This window comes from Sturnus vulgaris, chromosome 9 (assembly GCF_052056855.1).
Source record: "Sturnus vulgaris isolate bStuVul1 chromosome 9, bStuVul1.hap1, whole genome shotgun sequence".
Classification (NCBI taxonomy): Eukaryota; Metazoa; Chordata; class Aves; order Passeriformes; family Sturnidae; genus Sturnus; species Sturnus vulgaris.
Genome location: NC_142251.1, coordinates 17,230,358 through 17,241,739, shown reverse-complemented (window position 1 = coordinate 17,241,739; position 11,382 = coordinate 17,230,358). Strand labels below are relative to the sequence as shown.

The 11,382-nt window shown below is 37.5% G+C and overlaps 1 protein-coding gene across 1 annotated transcript; it reads left to right on the top strand.

The window, feature by feature from the left end:
• Positions 1 to 99: 99 nt before the first annotated feature.
• Positions 100 to 8,791, top strand: TMED5 (transmembrane p24 trafficking protein 5). The gene is made up of 4 exons (XM_014884304.2): positions 100 to 362; positions 2,635 to 2,732; positions 3,421 to 3,604; positions 5,934 to 8,791. Exons 1-4 carry the CDS (start codon positions 102 to 104, stop codon positions 6,150 to 6,152), a joined length of 762 nt encoding a protein of 253 aa, XP_014739790.2. The 5' UTR covers positions 100 to 101; the 3' UTR covers positions 6,153 to 8,791.
• The last annotated feature ends 2,591 nt before the right edge of the window (positions 8,792 to 11,382 follow it).

Sequence of the window (11,382 nt, the reverse complement as noted above, 5' to 3'; positions counted from 1 at the left end):
GGAGGCGGGAGCAGCGCGCGCCGCCGCGGTGCACTGTGGGCGGGCGGGGCGCGGCGCTGCCGGGGCGGTGATTGGTGCGGCGGGGTGGAGGGGGCGGGGCGATGCCGACCCCGCCCCTCCAGGGCGCCCCGCCCCTCGGTGCGTGCGCGCGCGGGGGCTCCGCGCTCCGAGGCGCTGCCGCGATGGGGCCGCGGCTGCTGCTGGTGCCGCTCGGGTGCCTCGCGCTGCTGCTGCCGCCGCCCCGCGCCGCCGAGTTCAGCCCCTCCCTGGACAGCGACTTCACCTTCACGCTGCCCGCCGGCCGCAAGGAGTGCTTCTACCAGCCCATGCGCAAGGAGGCCTCGCTGGAGCTCGAGTACCAGGTCGGGCAGGGCGGGAGGGGGCGTTTCCCCGCAGGGTGTCCCGAGGGGAACTGAGGTCCCGCATCCGCCGTGGCGGCGGCGCTGCCGTGTCCGGGCCGTGTGCCCGGTCCCCTGTAGAGCGGCTCCGCCCGGCCCTGCTGCCCGCAGCTCCGTCCTGAGGCCGCAGCCTCGGCCCTGGGGGCAGCGCCTGCCGGGGAACGCGGTGCCCTGCCCCGAGCCCGAGCTCTGCCCGCAAAGCCACGTTGGAATTGTACACTGGTGGAAGTTCTGCCTTCGGGAGTTCAAAATTAACTTAATTAACTTACCAGCCTTTTCAGTTATTCTAATACGTTCTTTTAGTGGTTTGGGGGAGTTTTTTGTTTCTACTTTAGAAGAGCTCAAGTCGCCATCCTTTAAAAGGGCAGAATGTAGAAAGTTCACGGTTGTGACCTCGTGTTGTAGCTCTAAAGCATAAGGAATGTTGTGCTGATGCACAGAGCCCGTACTTGCCTATCTCTGTGCTGATATTAAACACCTTTCATCTCAATGACGAAAGTTTTACAGAAACAGTCCAGTTTAACAGACTATCATTCAGATTTTGATGTCTTTCTTGAGGAAGAGCCGAGATGTCTGGAACAGATCTCGATCTCAGACTCTTTTTCCTCCTTCAAACAAAGACTTTTTTTCTGTAAAATAGGTACAGTGAGGGAAGCTGCACTGAATATTCTCCCACCCTATCACTGTGCCTCGAAGTGGACCAGGATCTGTCTCTCTCCGCCCTCTATCTATTTTTCCCCTCTGTTTCCCAACTGAAAGACAAAGCTGGAATTCGTGTTTTTTTCTAATTTCTAATACTGCTACATGCAGAAGTGAACAAGAATGAAAGAGAGGTGCTCAAGCTTTCTTTAGAGCCCTGTCTAAGCCAAACAGAAGTTTATTTTGCACAGAGTAGGATTTTAGTTTTACCATAAGCTAAATAAAGACATTATTTTAGAAAGGACTAATGTGTATAACATTATATATGTAACCTGTTTCTACTCAGGTATAAATGTCTTAGCACTACTGTTAATAGTAATGGTTTGGTCTTCTATTTGAATGTGTAGAAAAGGAGATCTGTATATTGCTGCAAATAGATTTCTTTTGTACTTAATTATATTCGTGGCTAAAGCATAAGAATATTTAAGATAGGATGGAGGTCATCCTCCAAAGACACAAGGTAGACACTATGGTAATACAAAGGTTCTTTTCTGGGTGTTTAGACTGGATTATAGCCCTAATGATATGTCACTATATATGGTTTTTAATTTGATCAGCTGTTAGCTAGTAATTTTTTGTCCTTTATCCTTTTTTTTTTTGGTAAGTCTTCAGTGTCAGTTTGAGTCAGTGTAAACTTTGCCCTCCTTTTCAGCAGGAGCAGTCTGCTATACTCAAAGAGCACACTGGAAAACAAAAAAAAAAAAACAAAAAATTCCCCTAGCATGGACTTAAGTAATGTCATAAAAACGATCCCTCTCCACCCCCTTATGCAATTAGTACCTTCCCTATAAATAATTGCTACAACACAATAGGTGTGGTGATACAACTGTAGCTGTGTTACACAGTTAAAACAGCACAGCTTTGTAATGCTGTAGACATTCCCTGAGAATTTAGGAAGATAAAAGTCTTCAATTCCTTCTACCTTTGGGAAAAGAGAATGCCCTGGCAGAATTCAGACCTTAAGTGTGCATCAGAAAGTGAGAGGGTCTTGTGGTACAGCTGTGATTGGCATAAGGGGTTTGGTCCTGTCTTCAACACTGGTAATTCACCCAACAAAGAGATCTTAGGGGTGACAGCACATAGTGTACAAATATGTGTAACATGTATATACAGAAAAGTGACTTGTTAGAACAATTCTACTACTGAAATGGGAGTAGTGCAGGTACTTAGCAATCAGTGACATCAGCCATAGAAATGCCAGATTTAGTCATCTCTTGTTGGTATTTTTACAGATTGTCTAACCCTGCCTGTTGATAAAAGTAATTAGGGAATGGTTCGGTACAAGCCCAGACTGGCAGATTTAGATCGCATTTAGTTTAGGATTCTGAAATTGCTAAAATGCTTTTAGGTTCAGCCATTTTTTCATCTGTTTCCAGTTCATTTGGTGTCAGCTCATCCAGACAGATTAATCTTTCAGATTCTTTATTTGTCGGTTCCCTTACCTAAAAACATTTGCCATCCCTAAAAATGTTGCTGTCAGCATTGCAGTCAGGAATTTTACTGGTCCGAGGTTGGTTATTTTTGTTTTGTTTCACAGGTTCTGGATGGAGCAGGATTAGATGTTGATTTTCATCTGCTGTCCCCGAAAGGTGAAACTCTAGTTTTTGATGAAAGAAAATCAGATGGAGTTCATACGTAAGTTTAAAATCTTCAAACTCAGAAGTCTTACATAAATAGCTTTTCCGGATCCTTCAGAAAATATAACTAAATGAAGGTTTAGTACTTTTTATTCCTAAGTATTACAAAAGTCTTTCTAATAGGAAAGATAATAGTTTGGTAATACCAATTTTCTTTCTATAAACACTGAATGCTTTTTACATGAATTGTACCATGAAGTGAAGGGTATTTTTGTTTTAATGATAGCTGTTAATGATAGTGGATAAAAATAATTATTATGGGGTTTAAAAAGTTCTCCATATCTCATATCAAAAGATCATGTGAAATAAGAAGCTGACAAGTACCCTATTTTTCCAATCCTGTTGTCAAAATATGTAATATTTGCTGTAATTTTACTATATAGCATAAGAATTCCACTTCTTGTGCATTTTTTTAAATGAGTAGCAATGATTCAAAATCCCTGAAAAGAAACGGAAGCAAGCAACTGTCTGCATCATTTTGAGCCTTTGGAGTCAGTGGGATTGTTTTGCTCTGACTGTGTAATCTGTAAGGTGTCTTTAGAGTTCTTATTTTTATACCAAAAGAAGATTTGGTTATTTCTAAGTGCACACTTGTCAATCTTAAAGGAAAGGTTTGTTTACAAAAACTGACTTTTTGAGAACCAGCACAGAAAGTGTAGTTAATCATGTTTTGCTTTTATACACAGGGTGGAAACAGAAGATGGGGATTACATGTTCTGCTTCGACAACACATTTAGTACCATTTCTGAAAAGGTGATTTTCTTTGAATTGATCCTGGACAATATGGGAGAAGATGGTCAAGATGAGGAAGACTGGAAGAAGTATGTTACAGGCACAGATCTCCTAGACATGAAACTGGAGGATATTCTGGTTAGTATTTGATATTTCATTCTATTCAATGTAAGAGCATTTTGGAAAAAACTCAACGTCATGTAGCCATTCTGCCTTGGTCTGTTGTATCATCCTGGAATGTATTCCAGTTCCACAAATTGCTTTTACTAGTACAGGAAGTCTAGCACCATGGATCTCTTGTTTGCACACAGAAACTTGAAGAACATTTCAGAATAGGCCCTTCATCAGCAAGAAGAAACTGCCTAGCTCTCAGTCACTTGGCTTCCAATTCAGCTTCCTTTCTTCCTACTGCTAAAATGGGACATTCTTCCCTAGCAGCAATGAAATTAACACTTTGAGCATTAAAATATTATTTAGCCCCAATGATGTAGTTGAAATTGCTGCATAATTTTTATCAATGTTTAAAGATAAAGTACTGTGTTAGCCTCTTCATCACATCTTTGCAGAAGTATGGATTACTGTTTCTATCTTCACTAAATTAGATATTACTATATTTTTTCCCCCAAATTTTATTACACCTTTTCAAACTGATAAACAGAATAAGAGCTAATTTGCATAAACTGCAGGTTCATCTTTGCAGACATGGAGTGGTTATGTTTGCTTAAACTGTATGCTGAGCCTGTTTGTTGTAGTATTCAGATTACTGCTGAGTCAAAGCTCTTATTCCCTTTATGATCATTAAATATTGAGATTACTGTAGAAGCAAAGGATTGCTTGGTGCTCCAGTACAACTGTTCTTTATGTTTGGTAGGATGCAGTAAGCTATTACTTGTTTGATCATAGCTACAGACAATAGCTATCTTAAAAAAAAAAGACCCAAAACCTCAACATCTGCTTACTTACACTTAGTGAATACATCATGTAGAAAATTACAGTTTATATATTATTTATTGCCATAAATACAATGCAGATTTTTAAATAAACAAACAATGTTTAAAATGCTTTCTGGGTCTATAACATTTGTAAATAATAATAAAACCAAATAAAGAATCCAAAAATCTGACCAGATCTTTAAAATTGGCAATCAAGACACTTAGAACAAAGCAAAATTTATATGTGAAGTTGTGAAGAAAATCCCACTCACACTAATCACAAAAAATACTTCAATGGGTTTGATACTTGTTTACATACTGGTATCTCTTCCAAAAGAAAAAGAAATGCAGAACTTAATCTTTGAGAGCCTTGAAAATCTTATAAAGTAGGTCATTTTTGTAAAGTTAAGGTTAGTATTTGATCCTGTTGTTTACTTTGCCAAGTATTACTTTCCCTGCAAGCTCTGTGAGGACTACTGTAAGTACTCAATAGTTTAATTCCTTAATGAAAACACATATCTGGCAACAATAAGGAATTATGTCTTGTGTTTAAAACTGTTGTGTGGTGTTAATTTTCCTTATTGTGCAACAATGAACTTTATCGTCATAAAATTATTTGTCTCCCCAGAATAGGTATTTTGAAATATTTTTGTTAAATATGAAACAGAGAAAATGCTACTGCTGGATTTAACTGTATGACTTCGGGTTGCTTTTTTAATTATTACCCTCCTCTTACTGCAAATGTTACTCTTCTCACTAAAAGTTACTACAGGATCCATAATTATATCAAGAACATAATTCAGCACTTCATGAGATCAGCTTTTATGTTGTCAGTATCTGTTATGTGGTGGATGAAACTTCAAAAGATCATAGGAACCAGTTGTTTACTTAGCAAGTGCAGAGTAAGGTGTGAATCTTGAGCTGCTGTTGTGATGGCTGGAGTGTTCAGGTACTTCCTCTAGTTCAGGGTAACACTCTTATGTCATTTCTAGGACCTCTAGCTGTCCTATTCAAGATTTATTGCCAAAATTCTGCTTTTGTATCAAGGCTGAAACAGCAGTTTATAGCCACTACAGTAGGAACACCAGAAGCAGACAGGAAGATAACATTATTGTGCTTTTCTTTTGCTACAGATGGTAGTTTCCATTAAAAAACTCCTTAACTTTATTATGCAGCAGAAAAAACTCTACATTTGCTTGCTACTACATAATCTCATTTGAGATTAGTTCTGCAGATTCACTACTTTTTATTTGTCCAAATAGGTTTTTCTCTTACCTCCCTACCTATAAGAGAAAAAAACCCCTACAGAACATTAATGATATATTAATTACATCTTTTTAAGTGATACACAATAAACAGGCTAGACAACTTAATAAAAACTGTGATGATGTATTTTCAAGTGAAATTAACACACCACTTGTCAAGAAATTAAATTACAGGTGGTAATACAATATTAATGATTTTGTATATGCTACAAGCTGTACATTTAATTTAGGTGGTTTTTTTTCTAAAAATATTCTTTTGTTACTTACCAGGAATCCATCAACAGTGTCAAAGCCAGATTAAGCAAAAGCGTCCAGATTCAGACCCTGCTCAGAGCATTTGAGGCTCGTGACCGAAACATACAAGAAAGCAACTTTGACAGAGTGAATTTCTGGTCCATGGTCAACTTGGGAGTAATGGTGGTGGTATCAGCTGTTCAGGTTTACATGTTGAAAAGTCTCTTTGAAGACAAGAGAAAAAGTAGAACTTAATATTCCTTAATGTTCATATTATGATGGTAACAATATAACAGGTATAGGGGAGAAGGGGAGCAATAACCTACAGTAAAGAAAATAAAGACTTTTCAGATTCTTTTGAACAGACAGTAAAAATCAGGTTTGCAATTCATGTTGGGCTTTTTGGATGTGATAGTACTGGTGTTTGTGTTTGGGGGTTTTCTGTTGTTTTTTTGTGGTGGGTTGTTGTTTTTGTTTTTTAAACATGAACATAATGCCTTCCTCCCAAGCTCTCCCATTTTTCCAAATGCTACTAACTATTTTTTTGTACTTGTAGGATTTGTTAATGATTGTTAATGCCTACTTTATGCATAGCACACTTGGTGCATATGCAAAGTAATGTTAATATAACTGTCATTTTCTTCATTTTCACATAAAAGTTTAAGTAGTAACTTAGACATTGGTTTAGTTGCTGTTAAATACTGAGTAAATTTACATGTGCCTACGTTTACAGGATTGATAGTTACTGTCATTTTTCTTCAAAATTATATGTTTTTAAAAATCCCCAGTTTTTGTTTCTTTGGCATCATGGAGAAACACTGGGCTAACTATGTAAGAACATGAGATCTCTTTTTATAGCAGATGACTAATATCAGCACTTTAAAAAAAGCACTGTCAATGTGAAATTGAGGCAGTTTTGAAAAACAATTGGAGCACATAGGTACAATTCTTGTTCATAAATCCTTCTGTCCTGTAGTTGCACAATCTTATTTTCCTTTTTGGCTGTTACATGGGACAAGTGACTACACGGTATAAAAATACTGGCACACTTTGAAGTATGACCTGCAAATTCTTAGTTACTGTAACCTCATGTAATAGATAATTTTTTTTAAAAAAGTAATTTCTCTTTTTTTTTCCTTTTAATAAAGGTGGGGGTGTCATGATATGCCAAAACAAACACTGATTGTTGTAGTCTCAAAATCCCTCTTATTTTCCACTTTATTTTTATTACAAATATGACTAATGTAACAGTCAGTTGACTTACATGGGCATATAAAACCAAAGCTGTTCACCTAAAGTTTCCCTTTTGCTCACCCTAAAAGTCTTTCAGTTACATAATTACAGTCTTCATATAACCCATGTTTCTGTACCTAGCTGTTCATCTGAATAAGGCACAAATCACAAGAGGAGTAAGTTTTAAAATCAACTGAATATGTAGTATCACTAAGGCAAAGCTAATACCAAATCAGAAATTCATAACACCTGGATGAAGTGGCTTTTAACAGTGTAGTGAGGGTATAGTTTTTGCCAAAACCCCGGTGCATGAGAATGAACTTATTTTTAGTAGTTTCAAGTTAATAATTTTTACAATGTGCCAAGTCATTAGAATTTCTTGTATAAATGTGTTAACTACATTTCATCGTTAAGAGTTTTTTTTAAACTTTATTAAAAACACTTTTTTAAAAAGTGTTTTTAAAAAATTGTATGTAGTAGCGTTGTGCCTGTTATGGGGTCATCTGTATGAATGGCAGAGTTGCAACTTTGAAACTTTCTGTGATTAAATATTGTTTTATTAATAAAAACAGGGTCAATAGGTGCATTGAAGAAATACATTGTTCAAATGAAACAGATGCTAGCAAGGGCTACAGAACATAGAAACAGCACTTCAACTTCTGACCAGAGGACCTAGCAATAATATTTCTAAATAGTTTTTATAAGCAAAAGTATTATTATTATAATTATTACAGAACTTGTTATAGAGGGCTCCAAATGCTGTTGAGCTACTTCATCTTTCTGCCAAGCTGTGTCAAATAAGACTGTACCCCTTTAAGGTTTTGTGTATCTTCCTTCCATATGATGCTTTCTATTCTAAACTGCCTGGAAGTAGAAGGCTTATTTCTATGATAAGAACAATGTCTAGGAAAAAATAATTCTTTCAGCTAGAGTAGCAAATGATGTTTTCCTGCCATTTCCCTGTCCCTCTCCCAGTAGCACTATACCATGTTATCTTTGCATGCATCACCAATGTGTGATGCTCCAACTATTTGCAAATTGCTGAAGCAGCTCTGGGAAGCTGTGACTAAGACATCTACCTCTGCTCTCCAAGCTACTAGAGTCGAGATTTCAGCTTAGAACTCCAACAGATAACTCTGCCAAGTTTTCCAAGGGCACCTTAAGGGATTGGGTTCCCCAGCTGCTCTGCTGTGCCTCTCTGTAGTTACACATCACTGGCAAAACCATTTGATGTCCCAGTTTAACCTGCTACAGGACTGCTGCAGTTCAGTGTCTCCTCTGGGAGAAGGAAAATGCAACAATTGGCAGAGTTCATCTGGAAGAAATTACTGTTTTGCAACTAAGAGCTCTGACTGTATTTGCTCTTCATTCAAGGTCCACTAGAGAAAATGAAAGCAGAAATAACTAGAAAGGTTCGTTGACTTTGGCAGCTGGAATATGTTTATGATAGGTGAAGGATTTGGTGTACAAACTTGCAGTTAAGTAACATTGTACTTGGATTTTGAAGAGTAGATTGCTTTTGACTGGATAAAATTTACAAAGGAGAATATAAATTACTTTTTTTTCTTAATGGACTTTTTATTCAGAATTAAATGTTTTAAGACTTGCAGATGTTGAATAATTATGCAAAACTGATTTTCAATAAATCAAATTTAAACCTGTGTTTGTGTTGCTTTGTAATAAAGAATGCTATGAATGCTGCAAAAGATCAAGGATGCTAAGCTAACAGGAAACTTGGTTTCAGTAATGCAACTTTTCCATTTCTTCCTCATGCAGTGTTCAAATTCTGTTCTTACTCACTATAAATGTCAACTTCATCAGTGCAAATAATTTAAGATTTACACAGGCGTCAGATCAGAAAGACGCCAACCTCTGGTCTAAAAGAAAGTAACATATTAAACTGTATTTCAGCAGCAAACATGAACAGGAAATAGTACCACAATCTCAAGCTCACACTTAAGAATCTCATAATATAAATAACTACTAGTTATTAATATGTATTATTTTTACATTATTCATAAAATAATACTCAGGATCCTGAGAATAAAGCTCAAAATATTGGAGCATTTTTTTCAGTTAATTGAGTAATAGACGACAAATCCAAGCTTGTTTACCATTTCATGAGTCCTCAGACACGCAGGCCTGTCCGGAAGCCTGCAAACCACATTGTTCAAGTGATGAAACAGGAACTTCCTTTATGCTGTGTTTTGAATCCATGAACGAGACCATAAAATGCTACAGTACAACGTTATGTTGTCAGATTGGGCAATTAGTGGTAGAAGGAACAGTGATTTGACTTGAAAAAGTACATGAGCAGTAAAAACTCTCAAGAGCTATTTTTGGACACAGATATGAGAAATACCTCCAAACGTTCCCTTTCCTGATCTCTGCAAACATGCACCATGAGAAATGACACCTCCTGCCTTCACTTGTCCTGCACACAACCCAGCCTTGTGCCTCAGACTGGCACATTGTTTCCCATGCTCAGCAGTGCAGCACGGCCTTGTTTAACTCCACTTGTTTGTCAGGGTGCAGCACCATCCTCACTCCACTACCATGTGGTACAGTGTTAAGACCACATTTTTAAAGATTTTACTCCATTAGTCACAGCAATTACTTGTTTTTCCTTTCTGGAGTTTTTGGGGTTTTTTTTAATATTTATATGGCAATTGGTTCTAAAGACTCCTTATCCCCAAAATTTAATTAAGACAGCCTGAAACGAAGAAGACTGAGCTGTATCTGATTTCTTTAAAAACGAACAGTTCCTTTCCTGTGTCTCAAAGAACAATTCTTGAGACTTTCCTTTGAGAACTTAGCAACTTGTAGTGTAGACAGGAAACATCCATCTCTTAGTTACTGCTGAGAAACGGCTTCTGTTTAGCCCTTCCTTTTCCATACTTTCCTCCTGGCTCCAGTAATACTCTCACAGAAATTCACTATTCATACAGGAGGAATGCTGTATGAATAGTGAGGTACAGAGGTGAGTAAGCATAATTTACACAAATCACTACAGAATTTTAAAATGCAATCAAAAGCTACATAACTTACTGTTTTCAAAACTGGCAATTCACATGACTGTTAATTTTTATCAAAGGCAAAGATAATAAAATAGTAATAAAATAATGACAAACAACTTACAAGTAGTAGTAAGCCCACCTACACTGCTGAAGTTTCACCAGAAGCACCCGAGTTACACCTCTCATGCCATCTGGTGCTGTAGCTGACAATAGTTAATGAGACTTGGAACCCACACTGTTCACAAACTCCTTTCTTCCCTTGGTACACACCAAGTTTCTGGAAATTATATCCCTCCTCACTCTCCATCTGCTACTTGCGAAATCAGAACACAGGTGCATAAGGAAGGCATAGAGTTGCCAAAAGAAAAGTTCTAGAAGCATGTATCTATACATTTCAACCTTATGTTAAGGGGACCTGAAATTAAACATGTAATAAAGGTCCTTTTCTTTTATGCTTAAGGATTTAATGGAGTTAAAACCTTTCCAGTTGTTCATTAATTCACTTTACCACAGCTTCCAACTGTTGTTAATGCTCTTTAGAATTTCACCCTTAGTGCTTTCTGGTCTCTGCTATCATGCAATCAATTTGTGAAGTTATGAATACCAAATTTGAGCAACCAAATAACACAAAGCAGGCAACCTTAGTAACGATCATTATTGAGAAAAACAGGTACATAGCAAAGGAATAACTATCCCACTGGATGGTGACACAAGTGGATACAATAATTGCCAAGCTTTGAAGTAAACGAGCTTGTTAAGAGTAAAACTGCAGATGTCAGGATTGGAAGATACTGTGTTGAACATTAAATAAACAGAAGACTAGGAAACCAAAACCACATGGAAGTCAATCAGTGCCAAACACCAAGTAGCTAACAATAGGAAGCAAACTGAATATTGTCAAATTGAGAAGCTGGAAACAAGAACAAGAAAAACACACACTAAATAGTATCAGTAAACAGATTAGAAGACTGTACAAAAAGAATGGTATGAACTACAGCTGTATTTGAAAAATTAATATCTACCAGCAAAATATTTTGATTCTAATGAAAACCAGAACAACTGTTGATATTGTGGTGTATGGATCTCAATGCTGAAATATGTACAAACCTGATTTAAAAAATAGCAGAGTTGAGCTAGATGAGAACATTAAGGGATTCAAAAATGCAAAGCACTAAAACACCAAGGCAAGACAAAAATCTTGTTTCATTGTTGCTGAGTGACAAAATTGAAAGACA

What these genes read in the sequence shown, in the direction of transcription:
- TMED5 (XM_014884304.2), top strand. Translation starts at nt 102, where the DNA reads ATGCCGACCCCGCCCCTCCAGGGCGCCCCGCCCCTCGGTGCGTGCGCG. An exon ending in AAATCAGATGGAGTTCATAC is followed by an intron (nt 2,733 to 3,420) that starts GTAAGTTTAAAA and finishes TTTTATACACAG; the next exon opens with GGTGGAAACAGAAGATGGGG. An exon ending in TGAAACTGGAGGATATTCTG is followed by an intron (nt 3,605 to 5,933) that starts GTTAGTATTTGA and finishes GTTACTTACCAG; the next exon opens with GAATCCATCAACAGTGTCAA.